Source organism: Pristiophorus japonicus, chromosome 9 (assembly GCF_044704955.1).
Source record: "Pristiophorus japonicus isolate sPriJap1 chromosome 9, sPriJap1.hap1, whole genome shotgun sequence".
In the NCBI taxonomy this organism is placed as follows: Eukaryota; Metazoa; Chordata; class Chondrichthyes; family Pristiophoridae; genus Pristiophorus; species Pristiophorus japonicus.
In genome coordinates, this window is record NC_091985.1 from 157,403,262 (window position 1) to 157,425,169 (window position 21,908).

Genomic DNA, 21,908 nt, shown 5'->3' on the forward strand with positions numbered 1-21,908 from the left:
CGACAATGGTGGCCCTCGCATCGACCAGGCCGCCATCATGCAGCCTGGTACTTCGTTATGGGTGCCGGGCCGCTGGCCCAGTCGATTGCATCCCTGGTGGCCCAGTGGCTGGCCATTAAAGGGCCTGCAGTGTGCGCAGAGGCCCATCCATTTAAATGAAGGTTCAGGCATTGTAGCGCTGGCCTCGTGAGTGTGGTGCTGGACTCAGTGCCACGCTCCCGCCCAGGGAGCGCCCCATCCAAGGAAGCGGAGTACCGGAGTGAGCGCTCCGCATCCTTAGAGCAGCGCATGTGCCCAAATCCGCGTCGGGGGTGGGACTTCCAGGACAGGTGATAAAAGTCCGGCTCTGAAGGTTACCGCCCCCAATTGGAGTGTGGGGCAATATGGGCCCTTGATCAATGTAAGTTGCAACTCAGAAGCCCACGTAAAGTCTGTAAGTGTAATGAACAGCGAGCATGTTCCTATGCCGCTGAGCGCAAAATCCAGGCCATTGTCTTAATCTGTTGAAATTATCCAGTGAGATACAGCATTATGTTTGTTTTAGGTACCTGTTTAATGATTTGAAGAATATTAACAGTAGATTTATATACACTAATGTATCAGGTTGCACTGCAATGGGAGTTATCAAACTGTCTGTTGTACCTGTCTCAGTTAGAAGCCAATCAGTTGAATTGCCTTTTCTTCTATTTGTTTTCATTGTTTCTGCAATGTATTATGAACAAAAGTCAATGTATTCATTCCAGGTGATTTAATTTCCTGTGAATACATTTGTGGAAATAGGCTCGAGCAAGATGATGGAATAGTATTATCCGGCATAATGAGAATCTGTCACTGACAACTTGTGAATGTTACATATCATAGCTACTGGGGAAACAACAGAAAATAATTAAATTCTAACCTCTCAGGGTGCCCCTATTAATGTCAGAATGCACGATCAGATGCCTAGTCCTTGTGCAACAAACTTTTAAACATTTTCTTTGCTTTGTGAGCTGCTTTATCTACTATAGATTATGAGCTGGCAAGCAAAATTCAGCTGCAATGATAAATAGTCTGTCAATGAGTCACTGTAATCATCTGTTAAGAGTAACTACTGAGCAGATAATGGAGCAAGGCAGGATATGACAGACAGACTTGTTGCTCAGAGCTACACAAAGACTTCCAAAGAAAACCTTCAAAACAGACAATATCATACAGCGCAAACAGCATAACTTGTTATCATTTTCTCTCATAAGGGAAAAAACAGAAGCAATAATGAATTCAGAGATAACCTCACATTCTTTTCAACTTTACAAAGCAATTTCAGGAATATCTGATATTTCCAGCAGAGATTTGCAGGCACTTTTGGATTGTCTTTTATCGAGGGCAGGCAGCAGGGTTGAAGGAGTTTAATAATGTATAATAAAAACAGAAAATGCTGGAAATCTCAATGGATCAGGCAGCATTTGTGGAGAGAAAAAGGTTAACCTTTCGAGTCTGCGACCCTTCGTTAGAACTGGCAAATGTTTGAAAAGAACAAATTCTTAAGAAGCACTGAAAGGGGGAGGGGAAAACAAAAACAAAAGGGAAGGTCTGTGATAGGGTGGAAGGCAGGAGAGATTAGAGAGACAAAAGGGATGATGGTCCGAATTGAAATGGTAATGGCCGGAGTTAGATAAAGGTAAATCTAGCTCGAGGAACAGCACCTCATCTTTCGTTTAGGCACTTTACAGCCTTCTGGACTCAACATCGAGTTCAACAATTTCAGAGCAGAACCTCTGGCCACCTTTGGCTCCCTCCTCCCACCGCCCCCGAGCTTATGTTTTTTTACTCTTTGTCTCCAATGGCAGCTCATTCACACCCTATCTGAATTAACCTTTTTCTAACTCCGGCCATTGCCATTTCAATTGAGCCCATCATCAACCTTTTTAGGCCTAAATTTCGGCCTTTACATGGGTAAAGTTGGCGTTGCACGAGGATTCGCGGCGCAAACCGAGAGTTTCGGCAACTTTAGTCCGAGGCCGGTAGCGTTGCAAAAAATTGCAAAAAATATTCACAAAACCCTTATCTACTAAATCGTTGAAAAAGAATTAAAAAATAAAAACTTTAACTTGCACTTTTTGCAGGTCTTCATACTTACCGCTGCTGCCAGGGCTGCACTTCACCTGTCGGTATTCAGGGCGTGGCAGAGAATGCCGAAAGTAAGACGGTAACGCAATCCACGGCGTTGCATGTCGTTTCATGTCGGTGCACCTCTCCCCAACGGTACGTGGAAGCGCCGTCGCAAAAAGGTGTCTGCAGATCCCGCCGACCGGGTTTCCGCCGCGGAGGGTCAAATCGCGGTGAAAACCCGGTCGCAAATTCGGTGAAATTCTAGCCTTGAGCCTCCACAGCCCTCTGGGGTAGAGAATTCCAAAGATTCACCAACCTCTGAGTGAAGAGGTTTCTCCCCATCTCAGTCCTAAATGGCTGCCCCCTTATTCTGAGACTGTGACCCCTGGTTCTAGACTCCCCAGCCAGAGGAAACATCCTCCCTGCATCTACCCTGTCAAGCCCTGTAAGAATTTTGTATGTTTCAATGAGATCACCTCTCATTCTTCTGAACTCTGGAGAGCATAGGCCTAGTCTACTCAATCGCTCCTCATAGGACAATCGCATAAAGATGCATAAATGGCGTAATGCACTAGATGTGAGTCTCCTCAAAGTGTTTTTAATGTAATAACAGCGTACATGTTGTCTTAGCTTCAGTACATTGGCCAGTGGTAAAAGTGCAAAGCATTAGTCAAATGGTTGATTTTCCAAGATGGCCAGGGGGCAGCTTAAATTATATCAGTGGAGTGTTCAGAGAGGTGTTTGAACTATGCAGTCGTAGAATGAATGGCACATCTCAGCAAAAGTTGACTTATTTCATTTCTATTCAATGTTAGTTACTGTGTTGGGACCTTGCTTTCCAGGTTGCATTTCAGTGAGATGATGAATCACTGGAAATGTTGATGGTTCACTCCATGCCCTTGCTGTATTAAACTTGCTGGACAGCCTGCCCCGTATTAATGTCCCAATGATTTTTCTCCAGGATTGCTGACCGCATTGCCCTGGAGATCAATTTCAATCCCTGGAGATTCCAGGATAATCCTGGAGGGTTGTATAAAAATTAATTAAGGATAGTTATTTACCAAACTAAAGGTTTCAAACCCAATCGTTAATAGCTTGTAGTAATGTAGGATAGTCAGTAACAATTTGCAGATTATTTGCAAAAATGAAACTGACCAGACTTGTCTGTTGATTGTCATTTCGTTTTAGTTTGGTCTTTGTTTCAAGCCTATCTTTGATTGAATTTCTCAGAAAGTCAGGGGAAACATCTCGAGTATAAAGCAGACAGAGAGAGAGGGCACAGTAGGAAAAGCAATTTTTGTGCTTCTGGAGAATATGTGTTCGTGTCTTTCATGAGGGGGAGTCATGAGTCAGCCAAGCTTAAAACTCAAAATGGATGCCAAGTTTTTCGAGGTAGTCTCAGAGCATGTACAGATGCAAAGAGAGGAATTTTCCAGAATATTTTTTCCCTTACTGGCCCTGGGTTTTTTCTCTATTTTTGCATTTCCCAGGAGGTTACAGTGGGAGGGTGAAGGAAGTGTTTAGTCATGATGCTTTGGCCATCATGGTGTGTGGAGCAGGCTTTCTGGACCAGCCAGTCTTTTCCTGCCCATTAATTTTGTATGTTTGTATGTCATTGACCATTTGTTTCAACTGTGGCTCAGTGGGTGGCACTCTCGCCTCTGAATCGGAAGGTTGTGGGTTCAAGTCCCACTCCAGCGACTTGAGTGCATAAATCTAGGCTGACACTCCAGGGCAGTGCAAAGGGAGTGCGGCACTGTCGGAGGTGCCATCTTTTGGATGAGATGTTAAACAGTCTGCTCTTTCAAGTGGATGTAAAAGATCCCACGGCACTATTTCGAAGGAGAGCAGGGGAATCATCCCCGGTGTCCTGGCCAATATATATCACTCAATCAACATAACAAACACAGATTACCTGGTCATTATCAAATTGCTGTTTTTGGGAGCTTGCAGGGTGCAAATTGGCTGACGCGTTTCCCACATTACAACAGTGACTACAATTGAAAAGTACTTCATTGGCTGTAAAAAGCTTTGAGTCGTCCGGTGCCCGTGAAAGGCACTATATAAATGCAAGTCTTTCACTTTTATTTTTTGAGTTTTTAGCTGAGTTGAATCATCCATCTTCATGAAAGCCATTTTGAAATCGGAGAAGACTGAACACCAATGCAAAGCCCACTACAATGCTAGAGTATCCCACTTCCCTGATATATGTGGAGGCTCTGTCTGTCTATCAAATGGAACATGACCTTGAGATTGGGTGGCAGATTGTCAAAGAACATAAGAACATAAGAATTAGGAACAGGAGTAGGCCATCTAGCCCCTCGAGACTGCTCCGCCATTCAAAAAGATCATAGCTGATCTGGCCGTGGACTCAGCTCCACTTACCCGCCCGCTCCCCGTAACCCTTAATTCCCTTATTGGTTAAAAATCTATCTATCTGTGATTTGAATACATTCAATGAGCTAGCCTCAACTGCTTCCTTGGGCAGAGAATTCCACAGATTCACAACCCTCTGGGAGAAGAAATTCCTTCTCAACTCGGTTTTAAATTGGCTCCCCCGTATTTTGAGGCTGTGCCCCCTAGTTCTAGTCTCCCCGACCAGTGGCAACAACCTCTCTGCCTCTAACTTGTCTATCCCTTTCATTATTTTAAATGTTTCTATAAGATCACCCCTCATCCTTCTGAACTCCAACGAGTAAAGACCCAGTCTACTCAATCTATCATCATAAGGTAACCCCCTCATCTCAGGAATCAGCCTAGTGAATCGTCTCTGTACCCCCTCCAAGGCTAGTATATCCTTCCTTAAGTAAGGTGACCAAAACTGCATGCAGTACTCCAGGTGTGGCCTCACCAATACCCTGTACAGTTGCAGCAGGACCTCCCTGCTTTTGTACTCCATCCCTCTCGCAATGAAGGCCAACATTCCATTCGCCTTCCTGATTATCTGCTGCACATGCAAACTAACTTTTTGGGATTCATGCACAAGGACACCCAGGTCCCTCTGCACCGCAGCATGTTGTAATTTCTCCCCATTCAAATAATATTCCCTTTTACTGTTTTTTTTCCAGGGTGGATAACCTCACATTTTCCGACATTGTATTCCATCTGCCAAACCTTAGCCCATTCGCTTAACCAATCTAAATCTCTTTGCAGCCTCTCTGTGTCCTCTACACAACCCGCTTTCCCACTAATCTTTGTGTCATCTGCAAATTTTGTTACACTACACTCTGTCCCCTCTTCCAGGTCATCTGTGTATATTGTAAACCGATCCCTGTGGCACACCACTAACCACCGATTTCCAACCCAAAAAGGACCCATTTATCCCGACTCTCTGCTTTCTGTTAGCCAGCCAATTCTCGATCCATGCTAATACATTTCCTCTGACTCCGCGTACCTTTATCTTCTGCAGTAACCTTTTGTGTGGCACCTTATCGAATGCCTTTTGGAAATCTAAATATACCACATCCATCGGTACACCTCTATCCACCATGCTCGTTATATCCTCAAAGAATTCCAGTAAATTAGTTAAACATGATTTCCCCTTCATGAATCCATGTTGCGTCTGCTTGATTGCACTATTCCTATCTAGATGTCCCACTATTTCCTCCTTAATGATAGCTTCAAGCATTTTCCCCACTACAGATGTTAAACTAACCGGCCTATAGTTACCTGCCTTTTGTCTGCCCCCTTTTTTAAACAGAGGCGTTTCATTAGCTGCTTTCCAATCCGCTGGTACCTCCCCAGAGTCCAGAGAATTTTGGTAGATTATAACAAATGCATCTGATATAACTTCCACCATCTCTTTTAATACCCTGGGATGCATTTCATCAGGACCAGGGGACTTGTCTACCTTGAGTCCCATTAGCCTGTCCAGCACTACCCCACTAGTGATAGTGATTATCTCAAGGTCCTCCCTTCCCATATTCCCGTGACCAGCAATTTGTGGCATGGTTTTTGTGTCTTCCACTGTGAAGACCGAAGCAAAATAATTGTTTAAGGTCTCAGCCATTTCCACATTTCCCATTATTAAATCCCCCTTCTCATCTTCTAAGGGACCAACATTTACTTTAGTCACTCTTTTCCGTTTTATATATCGGTAAAATTTTTTACTGTCTGTTTTTATGTTTTGCGCAAGTTTACTTTCGTAATCTATCTTTCCTTTCTTTATTGCTTTCTTAGTCATTCTTTGCTGTCGTTTCAAATTTTCCCAATCTTCTAGTTTCCCACTAACCTTGGCCACCTTATACGCATTGGTTTTTAATTTGATACTCTCCTTTATTTCCTGCCAAACAGAAAAAGGAAACTCGCATCTATCGCATTAGCGGTGCATAAGCGGCATTTTAAGCTGAGCACATGTTCCTCAATCGTTTTTAGTGCAATGAAGGTGTGAGTGCTGAAGATAGTGAGGAAATTCAGGACCAGTACTGTGCACACTTGTGGGCACCACACTATAGCAGGGATATCTAGCCATTGGAGGTAGTTGAAGAGACTGGGCTTGTTTCTGTGAAGAACAAAGTCTCAGGGAGATATTATTCTGAAACAGGTAAATTGTCTGTCTGGCTCAAACAAGTTAGTTTTATTATAGAGAAATTACTGTATCCTTGCTCAGGTGAATCAACCAGGGAGATAAATAACAAATCAAACACCAATAACTGTAAAGTATTTCGCATTGGTCGAAAAAAGGTGGAATGCATTGCACGCAATGAATGGGATTGAATCAACAGAGTGAGATTTAGAAAGGGACCTGGGAGTGATCGTAAATTCGTCACTTTCAAAATTCAGGACAATGCGACATGCAATTACAAAAGCAACTTAAAACATCAGCTGATCCTCTGCTACTTTGAGTATCAAGACCACAGTCAATAACACAGCTGGTGATGTACTACAAGTCTGTAGCTAGGCATATTGGTCTCAAATTTATCGTGGGCGGGATCGGTCTATGCATGGGTCCTGGCCGAGCAACAAGCTCGCATGTTGAGACCCAGAGAGATTTTAACTCCTGGGCTTGTTTTAATAACCAGGCTCCAACTCCCACCCAAACGCAGCCAAAATCACTGTCTGGCTGGAGGGTGGGAATCGGGAATTTGGGTAGGAGCAGACTGCAGCCAGGGACTCATGGGAACAGTCCCCAACAGTCAGGTAAGTGGATCGTTGGGTGGGGGGGGGCTCCAGACACGGTTGGGAAAGGGGGAAGCCTGGGGCAAGGGAGATCCAAGGGGATTCCTTGTGGGGCTCAGATGAGCACTCTTTCTCCTCCTGGTCCACAAGGAAACTTTACATTTTTTTAAACTTAGTTTACTGAGGATTTGAGAATGAGTAAAGACGTCTTACTGCAATTATATAGGGCCCTGATGAGACCGCACCTGGAGTATTGTGTACAGTTTTGGTCTCCTTACCCAAGGAAGGATATACTTGCCATTGAGGGAGTGCAACAAAGGTTCACCAGACTGATTCCTGGGATGGGGGGGTTGTCCTATGAGGAGAGATTGAGTAGACTAGGCGTGTATTCTTTAGAGTTTATGTAAAGTCCTGTCCCCTCAGTACAGATTCACACGAGGCATGTAGTGAAGTCAAGGTCACTCTGGACCTGCACCTTTTATTTCACAGCTCTGGAATGCTGCACTTGCCTGAGACCTGCCCTTATATACCTGTCTCTTGCAAGTGCACCCCTGGTGGTAAGGTATGCTGGTGGTTACAGGTCATATCTTATTACAGTCATGTATAGCATGTTAGGATACAGTTATATATAATAATGTAAGATACATGACAGCACCCTCCCCCAAGGTCTTATTGTCTTTATCGGTTCAGTCTCTCAGGTGGTCTACGCTCTCGCGTGGAGCGTCTGAGTTGTGGTTCAGTTGTTTGCCTTGGTGTCTGTTTTTCTTTGGGTGTGGTTGCTGGTATCTTGCCTGGGCTGTCTGTTTCGATTGGTGTGATTGTTGTTGACTCGCCTGGGCTGTCTGTTGGGATTGCCCTTTCCTCAGGTTGTTCCCTCTGTCTGTCCACCAGGTGTGGTACGAGTTCCACATTGTAGTCTGCCTCTGGTTCCCCAGTGTTGTTGGTAAATCTGCTTTTGACTTGGTCTACATGCCTCCGGCAGGTTTTGCCATTGTCCATTTGTACTACCAGTAGCCTGTTTCCTTCCTTGCCCGTTACTGTCCCGGCAAGCCATTTCGGACCCCTGCCATAGTTTAGTACAAACACTTTGTCCCCATCTCATTCCATCTTCCCCTTGAATTTCTGTCATGGTACTCAGTCAGCTTACGGCGCTTTTCCTCAACGATTTCGTGCATGTCTGGGAGGATTAATGAGAGCCTTGTTTTTAAAGTCCTTTTCATCAACAGTTGCGCGGGGGGGATCCCAGTCAGTGAGTGCAGACGAGATCTGTACCATTCCGTACCCGCGCTCCGCCCGCGAAAGTGACCTGGAGGCATAAACTATGGGTTGTAATTTGCCCGCACTATTGACATGTTGCAAAACGCACCCAACCCCATACGTTGACGCATCGCATGTGAGAACTAGCTTTTTACCTGGGTCAAAGAAAGTCAAAACACTGTTGGAACACAGAAGGTTGTGTGCCTTATTAAAGGCGAGTTCCTGGGCGTCCCCCCAAAACCAATCGCACCCCTTTCTGAGTAGCACGTGGAGAGGCTCCAGCAGCGTGCTTAAGTTCTGCATAAAGTTCCCAAAGTAATTGAGTAGCCCGAGAAAGGCGCGCAGTTCTGAGACATTCCGGGGCCTGGGTGCCAGGCGAATTGCTTCTGTTTTGGACTCTATTGGATGGATTCCATCAGCGGCAATCCTTCAGCCCAAAAAATCAACCTCCAGGTGCGAGAAACAGGCACTGATGATCTCATTGAAACATACAAAAATCTGACAGAGCTTGACAGGGTAGATGCAGGGAGGATGTTTCCCCTGGCTGGGGATTCTAGAACCAGGGGTCACAGTCTCAGAATAAGAGGTCGGCCATTTAGGACTGAGATGAGGAGAAACTTCTTCACTCAGAGGGTGGTGAATCTTTGGAATTCTCTACCCCAGAGGGCTGTGGATGCTCAGTCTTTGAGTATATTCAAGACGGAGATCGATAGATTTTTGGATATTAAGGGAATCAAGGGATATGGGGACAGTGCAGGAAAGTGGAGTTGAGGTAGAAGATCAGCCATGATCATATTGAATGACGGAGCAGGCTCGAGGGACTGAATGGCCGACTCCTGCTCCTAATTCTTGTGTTTTTATGTTCCTTTTCTCGGCCTTCAGTCCAGCTCTTGGCACAATTGACCTAACAAGGAAGCCCACCCTGCTACCCCACTCAAGCGTCTGGTTAAAAAAGCAGAGCGGGCCCCGGTGATGTAATCAGAGCCCAATTTTCATAGTTAAAGAGAAGCCAGCTAGTTTGGGGCAGCTGCCTGCAATTTAAAATTGTAGTCGGCCAGAGCGGGGAAGGAGAGAGTATATTCTCAGCTCCATTGTAACTGCCTCCCACCCTACCCATCCTCCCAACCCCCCACCCCTAGCCTGGTTTCCATCAGGCAGGGTGAGTTAAAATCGGGGCCATCATGTCAGGCACCAGTTGATAAGGTTATGGAGTGATTATCTGCAGCAACACTTTTGGATCCTTCTGCGCATGCCACTGGTCGGCCCTGCCCCTTATGTGCATGCAAGCGGTTGGCCCCGCCCCTTATGTGCATGCAAGCGGTTGGCCCCGCCCCTTATGTGCATGCAAGCAGTTGGCCCCGCCCCTTATGTGCATGCAAGCGGTTGGCCCCGCCCCTTATGTGCATGCAAGCAGTTGGCCCCGCCCCTTATGCGCGCGGTTGGCCCCGCCCCTTATGCGCATGGTTGGCCCCGCCCCTTATGCGAAAGCACGATGTCACCGAGGTCCGGCCGCGCAGATGTGGCTGCAGCGTGGCCACGCTTTTCTCAGCTCTGTGGGAGAAGGCCCCTCACTGGATCTGTGGCGAGAACAGAGGATCGTAGGGAAATCGGAGAGAGAGGTCAGAGATAGGGGGAGAGAGAGGGAGCGACGGAGGGAGGAGAGAGAGCGGGGCTCGGAGAGAGGAGAGGCAGAGAGAGAGCGGAGGGATAAGGAGAGAGAGAAAAAGGGGGGGTCGGAGGGAAGCGAGAAAGGGGGGTCGGACATAGAGAGAGAGAGGGGTCAGAGAGAGGGGATCAGAGAGAGGGATTGGAGAGAGTGGAGACAGCGGGGTCAGAGAGAGGGGGAAGAGAGCGAGCAATCGGAGAGAGGGGAGAGAGACAGGGGTCAGAGAGAGGGGAGATAGAGATAGGGGTCGTAGAGAGGGGAGAGAGACAGGGGGCCGGACAGAGAGAAGGGTCGAGAAAGTGGAGAGAGAGAGAGGGGAGAGATAGGAGTTGGAGAGAGAGGGGGGAGAGACGGGGCCGGAGGGAGAAAGAGAGAGAAGGGTCGGAGAGAGGGGAGAGAGAGAGAGGGGAGAGAAAGATCAGAAACTCAGTGGGGGTGTTCGTGAGTAAAGAGTACAGAGAGCACAGTGAGGATGGCAGAACCACATGATCCAGGTCTAAAGGGAGGGGCGTTGAGAGAGCGTGATCCAAATTTTAAGATTGAACAAAATCCAAAAGTCACAACTCTTACTATTAATTTCATACCCAATAAACCAGTTAACAATCCGTGACCCACACACAATGCGATGGGGTGGGGGCAGGGAGAAGTTCAGGAACTTGCTGGGGGGGAGAAGGTCATGAATCCGTGGGGAAGGAACTTGAGCAGGAGGAGAGGGTCAGGAACCCGTTGGGGGCGGCAGTGGGGGAAGAAGGTCGGGAACTTGGGCTGGGGGAGGTGATTAGGTCAGGAACTCTGGGCTGGGGGAGGGAGGGGAGTATGTCAGCAACTTGGGATGGTGGATTAGGTCAGGAACATGGCTGGGAGGAGGATTAGGTCAGGAGCTTGCACTGGGGGGATTAGGTGACCCACACATGAGATTGGTATTGGGGGTAATGTACTGACGTGGATAGAGAACTGGTTCGCAGACAGGAAGCAGAGAGTCGGGATAAACGGATCCTTTTCAGAATGGCAGGCAGTGACTAGTGGAGTGTCGCTGGGCTCAGTGCTGGGACCCCAGCTCTTTACAATATACATCAATGATTTGGATGAAGGAATTGAGTGTAATATCTCCAAGTTTGCAGATGACACTAAACTGGATGGCGATGTGAGCTGTGAGGGGGACTCTAATAGGCTGCAGGGTGACTTAGACAGGTTAGGTGAGTGGGCAGATGCATGGCAGATACAGGACAATGTGGATAAATGTGAGGTTATCCACTTTGGGGGCAAAAACGCGAAGACAGAATATTATCTGAATGGTGGCAGATTAGGAAAAGGGGAGGTGCAACGAGACCTGGGTGTCATGGTTCATCAGTCATTGAAAGTTGGCATGCAGGTACAGCAGGCGGTAAAGAAGGCAAATGGTATGTTGGCCTTCATAGCTAGGGGATTTGAGTATAGGAGCAGGGAAGTCTTGCTGCAGTTGTACAGGGCCTTGGTGAGGCCTCACCTGGAATATTGTGTTCAATTTTGGTCTCCTAATCTGAGGAAATACGTTCTTGCTATTGAGGGAGTGCAGCGAAGGTTCACCAGACTGATTCCCGGGATGGCCGGACTGACATATGAGGAGAGACTGGATCAACTGGGCTTTTATACATTGGAGTTTAGAAGGATGAGAGGGGATCTCATAGAAACATACAAGATTCTGACGGGATGGGACAGGTTAGATGCAGGTAGATTGTTCCCGATGTTGGGGAAGTCCAGAACCAGGGGACACAGTCTTAGGATAAGGGGTAGGCCATTTAGGACTGAGATGAGGAGAAACTTCTTCACTCAGAGAGTTATTAACCTGTGGAATTCCCTGCTGCATAGAGTTGTTGATGCCAGTTCATTGGATATATTCAAGAGGGAGTTAGATACAGCCCTTTCAGCTAAAGGGATCAAGGGGTATGGAGAGAAAGCAGGAAAGGGGTACTGAGGGAATGATCAGCCATGATCTTATTGAATGGTGGTGCAGGCTCAAAGGGCCGAATGACCTACCCCTGCACCAATTTTATATGTTTCTATGTCAGGAACTTGGGTGGAGGGGTGGTAGGTCAACAACTTAGGCTGGAGGGTGGGGGTCAGGGAATTAGGTCATGAACTTGGGCGAAGGGAGTGGGTCAGGCACTTGTTTGGATAGTGGGAGAAGGTCTTAACCTGTGAGAGTGAGCTCTATTCTGTCAGAATTACACTTTGCAAAGTCACTGATTACGTATTCCAAAGAAACGGATGGGTGTGTCTTATCCTCCAAGGGGACCAATCAGCAATCAGTCATGTGATCAATGGTACCCAATCTGGGCTTTTAGCTGTTACAAATAAATACATCCATAAGATTAGGCACATATCATCCTGTTGGTATTTCTATTAACTAGTGTTCTATATTTCTTCCCTTAATCAGACAGAGCTTGATGTACCTTCCTATGAAAATGTCTACTACCTATTTTGGATGCTGGAACAGCTTTTGCAGTGCGAGAATCCAACAGAGAGTGGAGTCACCGCTGTGAATTGTGTGGAATTGGAGAAACTTCAGCAGAGATTAGATGAGACAGTCCTTCATCTTTCCGATGATTTCCCCTTGTTTACAGTGTACCTGTGGAGACTAGGAGCTTTGTTCAATGTAATTTTGCAACAGAAGCACAGCTAAAGCACAGGTCCATATTTTAACAAAATGCTTCATATCTTTCAAACCATTAATGTGCTCATAAGTCTCTCTGCATTCTCCATTTTCTAATATTTGTGACTCATAATATTCTTTAAATATGCACTGATGTCCAAAACAAAATCAGGAGGAATGTCCGTGTGTTCAAAAGAACAATAAAGAATTTTGCATAACCTTACCACAAACCAGCAGTGAACAGCACTTCTAAATCTGAAAAATTGAGCTGTTAATGTTTTGATGAGTAATGTTACCTGCTGATATAAACTCATTTCATTTCCATGCCAATGAATTTAAGAGTTGTGTACAGACCAACGGAGCGGAGCAGGCTCGAGGGGCTAGATGGCCTACTCCTGTTCCTAATTCTTATGACCACCAAACAGTAGTAGTAAGGTTGGGGGATGGCATCAAACAGGAAATTAAGGATGCGTGCAATGAAGGTACAGCAGTTATCATGGGAGGCTTTAATCTACACATAGATTGGGCTAACCAAGCTGGTAGCAATGCGGTGGAGGAGGATATCCTGGAGTGTATTAGGGATGACTTTCTTGACCAATATGTCGAGGAACCAACTAGAGAGCTGGCCATCCTAGACTGGGTGATGTGTAATGAGAAGGGACTAATTAGCAATCTTGTTATGCAAGGCCCCCTGGGGAAGGGTGACCATAATATGGTAGAATTCTTTATTAAGATGGAGAGTGACACAGTTAATTCGAAGACTAGGATCCTGAACATAAGGAAAGGTAACTTCGATGGTATGAGACGTGAATTGGCTAGGATAGACTGGAAAATGATACTTAAAGGGTTGACAGGGGATAGGCAATGGCAAACATTTATAGATCAACTGGATGAACTTCAACAATAGTACATCCCTGTCTGGAGTAAAAATAAAACGGGGAAGGTAGCTCAACCGTGGCTAACAAGGGAAATTAGGGATAGTGTTAAATCCAAGGAAGAGGCATATAAATTGGCCAGAAAAAGCAGCAAACCTGAGGACTGGGACAAATTTAGAATTGAGCAGAGGAGGACAAAGGGTTTAATTAGGAGGGGGGAAATAAAGTATGAGAGGAAGCTTGCAGGGAACATAAAAACTGACTGCAAAAGCTTCTATAGATATGTGAAGAGAAAAAGATTAGTGAAGACCAACGTAGGTCCTTTGCAGACAGAATCAGGTGAATTTATAATGGGGAACAAAGAAATGGCAGACCAATTGAACAAATACTTTGGATCTGTCTTCACTAAGGAAGACACAAATAACCTTCCGGAAATACTAGGGGTTCGAGGGCCTAGCGAAAAGGAGGAACTGAAGGAAATCCTTATTAGTCAGGAAATTGTGTTGGGGAAATTGATGGGATTGAAGGCCAATAAATCCCCAGACCCTGATAGGCTGCATCCCAGAGTACTTAAGGAAGTGGCCCTAGAAATAGTGGATGCATTGGTGATCATTTTCCAACATTCTATGGACTCTGGATCAGTTCCTATGGACTGGAGGGTAGCTAATGTAACACCACTGTTTAAAAAAGGAAGGAGAGAGAAAAGGAGGGAGAGAGGGAGGGAGGGAATTATAGACCAGTTAGCCTGACATCGGTGATGGGGAAAATGTTGGAATCAATTATTAAAGATGATATAGTAGCGCATTTGGAAAGCAGTGACAGGATCGGTCCAAGTCAGCATGGATTTATAAAAGGGAAATCATGCTTGACAAATCTCCTAGAATTTTTTGAGGATGTAACTAGTAGAGTGGACAAGGGAGAACCAGTGGATGTGGTGTATTTGGTCTTTCAAAAGGCTTTTGACAAGGTCCCACACAAGAGATTAGTGTGCAAAATTAAAGGGCTGGACTTTCCACTTCACATCGCCCATCTATTGCCCAAAACGGACCTCTATCACCCATTTTGAGCAAAAAGTGGAAACTAGGCCCAAAACATCGCCGGAAAAATAGGCCCCCAAGTTTCCACTTTGATCGCCGAGATGATCGCCCAAATGATCGCCCACACAAGGCCCATCCCAAGTTTCGGCACCTAGCATGCACTTCGCTGGGCCGATGCAAGGCCCAAAAGAGTGCTCAAAAATAGTTGCTTTTTCAGGGCCTCAGAGAGGGAAATGGGCACTACGGACACCATTTTTAGCCTCTGAGGAAGGGTGGAGAATGAATTCTGATTTATTTAGAGAGTAAAATTGAAGCAAATTGTATTCAGAAATTTGGGATAGAGAATATATATAGGTATTATAAACTTATTTATGCTAAATAGATCTCATATATTGGAATTATTTAGTAAATAGCTTTTACATTGTGAAGTTATTTAATGATATTGTTGGTGCCTATCAAACTGACTGGTATATAGCTTGGAGACTACAGAAAGGGCATTGTTACAGTGATTAGAGAGTATAGAGTGCAGAGATTATTAAAATCAGTGAAAGTAATTATTGATATTGATAGTGATTATGGTGCCCATGCTTTCCCTGCCTTTAATTGCAACTGCTCACACACTGGTTACTGAAAGGATCAATCGAAGAGCTCACTACTTCCGAGTCAAGAGGAACTGTGCCCTCCGTACTCGCTTGTGTGCTTGAGGTCTCGCTGCGAGCGGAAACTACATCTTGGGGTGCAGCACCGTGTCCAGCCAGCAACGCATGCCGTAGAGCATTTGTTGCGGCTGTCTGCTCCCTGATCGCCTCCAACACCTCCCGAGCACTCTGTGACTGCTCAGAAGACCAGCTGGAGAAGCGCGAGCAGAGCTCGCTCCAGGTTGTGGAGAACTGGCTCCAATTGTTTGAGAAACCCGCGAACTCCTGGATAAGGTCGCGACCGATCGTGACTGTCTCCCTGCACAGGGAAAGTAAGCTCTCCGTCTGGTCTTCCGTGGCAGGCGAGTGCATATCACGCTGACCGGACCGCTGTGGGGTCGGCGTGTGCAATGTCACACACCTTGGCATCACCACCTGCACACCGCTTAGTCCCGGTGCCTCATCTGTCTCAAAAGACATCGCTGCAGGTTGTTCCCCCACCACAAAAACAATCTCCTGTTCTTCCTCCTCCTCCTCCTCCTCCTGCTCTTGCACAGCCGCAGCTGGAGTCTGCACTGGCTCCTCCTCTGGCCCGTCCTCCTGGGAGTGTCCCGACTGGTCAGTGGACGTGTCCGTTGACTCCATCAGTACTTGTTGACCTTTGAAAGACAAACGGAAGTAATAAACAAAGTTTAACAATGCAAATCAATTCATCTCAATTAAGAACTCAAAACATTACCATTAGCCCATATGCACAAGCGATCACCAGGCCTAACATGATCTCATTTGAAGATCAATACTACATCTCAGTAGTATAACTCAATTAAATATCAAATTAAAGTATCATTGCATAGGATTATCCACGTAACAAATATTTACTATTGATTCACACATTGCACAATTCACAGTTCTCATTACTCACGTGACTCTAGGGTGGGTTTGGCCACACCATGGGTTGTGACCGAACAGCTTTCTGGCCCCACCAAGGCCACTGCAAGCTCCTCGTAGGCGGTGAGCGACTGCAGCATGGCACAGCCCCGGCCCGTCCAGTGTTGCTCGCGTTGGTTGATGGAAATCTTCTTCTGTAATAGGTAAGATAACATTGCAAGGCATAAGCAGATGGATTTGGCAATAAGCATTTAGGATTGACAGATTTATAAGTTCAATTTCAAGTTTGCAATACATTGCATAGGAAGATATTTCATACTGTAACATTATTTATGTTGCGGTGCATAAATGTAATAATTTAATCCTAATTTAGTTACTTAGTCATGCTTAAAGATTACGATATAACATTGCAGATTCTAATTGGATTTTCCATACAACATTAAACAATAAATATGGATGATTTCTAATTGAAATTTTCAACTTACTCTTGCAGCCGCCAGTAGACTGTTCCATCTTTTCCGGCACTGGTCCGATGTCCAGGCTTCATCACATTGGCAATCTCTGCCCAAATCCTCCGATATGCACAGGGTGGAGTTTTCCCATGCCCACCTCGTGTCAGATCCTCCCACCTCGCGCTTACACAATTCACCATTTGCCTCTTCGCTGAAGGGTTTGGCCCTTCTCTTTCCTGCACCTCCCTCCATTCTTTAAATTTATCTGTATTTTCAATAGCACTAGATAACCTGCTTCCTTTCTCCTCTCTCTCTCTCTCTCCCAGACCCACACAGAGCTTCTGAGCATGTGTGAAGACCCTTGACCTCTCAAAACGCGGGAAGGAGCATCAACCTGAAAAGAAAATCAACCTGCATATGCACAGTAATGCGTTGCTAGGGAAGCTTTTTTTTTCATTCACTTCCGTTTTCTTTGGGCGATCGTGATATTGGCAAGAAATGACATCGCCCATTTGACATCGCTGGGCTAAGGCCGAGTGGAAAATCGCAAAAAAAAAATGGGCCTTGAGCCGGCGATCAGCTGGAACAAGGCCCATTTTTTCCGGCCTTAGCCACAAAGTGGAAAGTCTAGCCCAAAGAATAAGAGGTAAGCCATTTAGGACCGAGATGAGGAGAAACTTCTTCACACAGAGAATGGTTAACCTGTGGAATTCTCTATCGCAGAAAGTTGTTGAGGCCAGCTTGTTAGATATATTCAAAAGGGAGTTAGATATGGCTGTTACGGCCAAAGGGATCAAGGGGTATGGAGAGAAAGCAGGAAAGGGGTACTGAGGTTGAATGATCAGCCATGATCTTATTGAATGGCGGTGCAGGCTCGAAGGGCCAAATGGCCTGCTTCTGCACCTAATTTCTATGTTTCTATATGTTAATAGAAAAGTGGGTTCATATAAGTCATAGGAAATGAACTTTATTCACAGTACTACAAATGAATTTGCACAACTGTGGATAAAAAGCAAAACCTATATTTTGTCCCACTAGATAATGAACATTTGCTCGGAAGCACAGGATCACAAGGAAAATAATGATTTTAGAGGAACTTTAAAGGAGCAGTGTCTTAATGAACGTGTCAATGGCAAAATATTTCTCATTTGTTCAGACATGTGTTTCTTATGTAACACAATAACTGAAATGTATACACTTTTTGTGGTCAGCCTGACATCAATAGAATCCCACCACTGTGTTTAAGATTGCATTAACAATGCAATTTTAGTAATGGTGCAAACCTTTTGTCACTTCACATTAATGCTGAACTTGCACCGTAAATCCAGAGTCAGGGGCCAGTCTGATGCCGCAGTGAAGTAGACTGAGACTGCTTCGATGCTTGAGTCTCATACTGCTTCGGTTTGACAGTGTCAGATTTAAATCCAGGGCAGTGTCAAACGTGTGGAGAGAACAAACTAGTTAACGTCACAGGTGGAGACCCTTTATCAGGACCCAAGCAGCACAGATCACTATGAAATGTCTCGCTGACCACAGAATGGACGCACACCAAACCCCAACACATGGTGCTTTAACTTGCAGATCTTCATCATCAGCTGCTTGCCTCTCTGCAACCTTATCACAGTACGCACGCTGGGAGCATGAGCAGGTTTTCATATCTCAGGCCTGAGGTAGCATCTCCCAGCAGCACTTGCATGTGGCATCATAATGACGGAAATAAACAAATATTTTTTTCCTGTAGACACACCTTAAGAACAGTCAGCTAACCACACAATGTCCATCACCAAGAGTGGCTCGGTAGTACCACTGCTGACCGAACTGGCCGAGTCGTGAAGGACATGACTGCGTGACTGGGCCTGTGGCAGGTGGTGAGAGAACCAACACGAGGGAAAAAAAATGACTTGATCTCGTCCTCACCAACCTACCTGTTACAGATGCATCTCTCCATGACAGCATTGGTAGCAATGATCACCACACAGGCATTGTGGAGACGAAGTCCTGTCTTCACACTGAGGACACCCTCCATCGTGTTGTGTGGCACTACCACTGTGCTAAATGGGATAGTTTCAGAACAGATCCAGCAGCTCAAAACTGGTCATCCATGAGGCACTGTGGGCCATCAGCTGCAGCAGAATTATATTCCACCACAATCTGTCACCTCATGGCCCGGTATTTCCCTCACTTTACCGTTACCATCAAGCCAGGGGACCAACCCTGGTTCAATGAGGAGTGCAGATGAGCATGCCAGGAGCAGCACCAGGCGTACCTAAAAATGGAAGTGCCAACCTGGTGAAGCTGCAACACAGGACTACATGCATGCTAAAAAGCAGAAGCAGCACATTATAAACAGGGCTAAGTGATCCCACAACCAACAGATCAGATCAAAGCTCTGTATTCCTGCCACATCCAGTAATTAATGGTGGTGGAGAATTAAAATAACTGGAGGAGGAGGCTCCATGAACATCCCCATCCTCAATGATGGGATCGCCCAGCACGTGAGTGCAAAAGACAAGGCTGAAGCATTTCCAACCATCTTCAGCCAGAAGTGCCGAGTGGATGATCCATCTCAGCCTGCTCCTGAGGACCCCACCATCACAGAAGCCAGTCTTCAACCAATTCAATTCACTCCATGTGATATCAAGAAACGGCTGAATGCACTGGATACAGCAAAGGCTCTGGGCTTGAAGACTTGTGCTAGCCGTACCTCTAGCCAAGCTATTCCAGTACAGCTACAACACTGGCAGCTACCCAACAATGTGGAAAACTGCCCAGGTATGTCCTGTCCACAAAGAGCAGGACAAATCCAATCGGTCAATTACTGTCCTATCAGCCTACTCTTAATCATCAGCAAAGAGAGCGAAGAGATCATCAGCAGTATTGTCAATAACTTGCTCACCGATGCTCAGTTTGGGTTCCGCAAGGACCACTCGGCTCCAGACCTCATTACAACCTTGGTCCATACAGGGACAAAAGAGCTGAATTCCGGAGGTAAGATGAGAGTGACTGCCCTTGACATCAAGGCAGCATTTAACTGAGTGTGCCATCAAGGAGCCCTAGTAAAACTGAAGTCAATGGGAATTTGGGGCAAACCCTCCACTGGAGTCATATCTAGCACAAAGGAACATGGTTGTGGTTGTTGGAGGCGAATCATCTTAGAACATAAGAATTAAGAGCAGGAGTAGGCCTTTGGTCCTTCAAGCCTGCTCCGCCATTCAATAAGATCAAGGCTGATCTTCTAGCCCAACTCCACTATCCTGCACTATCCCCATATCTCTTGATTCCCTTAATATTCAAAAATCTTCACTTCTGTCTTGGATATACTCAATGACTGAACCTCCACAGCCCTCTGGGGTAGAGAATTCCAAAGATTCACCACCCTCTAAGTGAAGAAATTTCTCCTCATCTCAGTCCTAAATGGCTGACCCCTTATTCTGAGGCTGTGACCCCTGGTTCCAGACTTCCCAGCCAGAGGAAACATCCTTCCTGCATCTGTCAAGCCTTGTAAGAACGTTGTATGTTTCAATGAGATCACCTCTCATTCTTCTAAACTCTGGAGAATATAGGCTTAGGCTACTCAATCTCTCCTCATAGGACAATCCCCCCATCCCAGGAATCAGTCTGTTGAACCTTTGTTGCACTCCTTCTATGGAAGTCAGTTTGTCACTGTAGTGCATGTCGGCACCTTTAGTAATGACTGCACGAGGCAGGGTATGGTACTTAAACTGTGCAGACTTACAGTCTTTTATTGGCAGCTCCTGAGTGATGATAACAAGATGTGTGTTCCTTTTTATACTGGGTTACCTGCCGTGTGCAGGCAACCCCTGGGTCTCCAGCAACAGCACCCTCTAGTGTACCGGTAAGGTGTGTACAGTACAAGGGTACATTCAATGTTGCATAACAGTGTTACAGACATCACACAGTGAACAGGCATGCCTACACAACAATACTCTCCCCTGAGCATTTTTCATATCCTAGTTGTCATGACCAGGAGAGGTGATCAGTGGTGGGCTATGGGGGGTTGTGGTGAGGGTTGTGTGGTTGCCAGGTGTGACCCCTGTGCTTGAGGCTGGCCTCGTACGTTTCCCCTCCCTCACACACAAACCAAGTGGGTGTCACTGTTGTGGGATCCCTCGGGGAGGTAGCCACGGCAGCAGTGGGTGGTGTGTATACACTGTGATGTGGGTAGTTGTGGGGTAGTGGGCAGGGCCACAAGACTGGGTGGGCTCCTTGTCCACCAATGGGGATGAAGGTCAGCTCATCCCAGGGTTTGCCAGGGAAGCTGGATGGTATTGGCCTCATGCTCCTGGTGTTGGCCCTGGTGGCCAGGGACTGTAGGGCTGGTCTGGTGCAGGTTGCCATTGGTGGTGGTTGGGCTGCCCATTGACCACTGTCCCTATAGTGGGTCTGCTCCCACTGCCTGTGTGTGTGTCCTGCAAGGGGCATCACATTCATTCCAAAGGTCCAGGCTACATGGTCAGGTAGCCTGCTGGACCTGGGGGTCTCCAACAGGGGGATTCCATTGGCATTCGCATGGTCCCTGTAGGACCCAATGTCCTTTGGCAGTGTCCTACCGGTATACATGACACCTTGGCTCTGATCACACATAGTCGAACCTGCATTATACATTCTAGCACTTGCATCACTTTTGGGTGTCCTGGTTTCAACAGACATGGTTACATTAGGCATTTCATAATCTCTAGCATTATTGTTAAGCATAATAAACTTGTTCTTAACCTTACTGACACCAGCAATAATCTCATTAGTCACATTAGTTAAACCAGCATCACAATTCATGGTTACATTGCATACATTTTCATACATGTACCCTTTAATTGCATCTTTAGCTTTAAAGTCCGTGTACTCAAATAGTTGGAACTTCCCCTTTAAATTTTTTTGGTTACCGGTCTCCTTTAAGGGAACCTTCAAATCCGATTGGCTGCTCGATGTCACATGATGCTCCTCCATGCTGACTTGTGGCATGGAGGAGGCCATTTTGAATGCCGGTCTGCTGCTTGTGGTGCTGCAGCCATTTTGTGGTGCTCTTTTCTTCCACATGCTTGTGGTGCTGCAGCCATTTTGTGGTCTTGTTGCAGGCAGGCTGTGGTGCTCTTTTCTTCCATATGCTTGTGGTGCTGCAGCCATTTTGTGGTCTTGCTGCAGGCAGGCTGTGGTGCTCTTTTCTTCCATAGCACCACTTCGCCTGATGTGGACCCGGTTCATCCAATTCCTGCCCAACAGCGTGGGACCATCGCCAGCT

General features: G+C 46.2%; 1 protein-coding gene across 3 annotated transcripts in view; it reads left to right on the top strand.

The window, feature by feature from the left end:
- Window positions 1-13,104, top strand: part of mei4 (meiosis-specific, MEI4 homolog (S. cerevisiae)) — a 593,333-nt gene extending 580,229 nt beyond the window's left edge. Inside the window, exons 5-6 of one of the 3 annotated variants that reach the window (XR_011595057.1) lie at window positions 2,103-2,241; window positions 12,546-12,580. Coding sequence is in view for 1 of the 3 variants with exons in the window: in XM_070889992.1 (XP_070746093.1) it covers window positions 12,546-12,791 (246 nt within the window). In the remaining 2 variants the exon portion in view is untranslated. Of the gene's footprint in view, window positions 1-2,102; window positions 2,242-12,545 lie in introns of all 3 variants that reach the window. The other 2 variants (XR_011595058.1, XM_070889992.1) reach the window with 2 other exon arrangements.
- The last annotated feature ends 8,804 nt before the right edge of the window (window positions 13,105-21,908 follow it).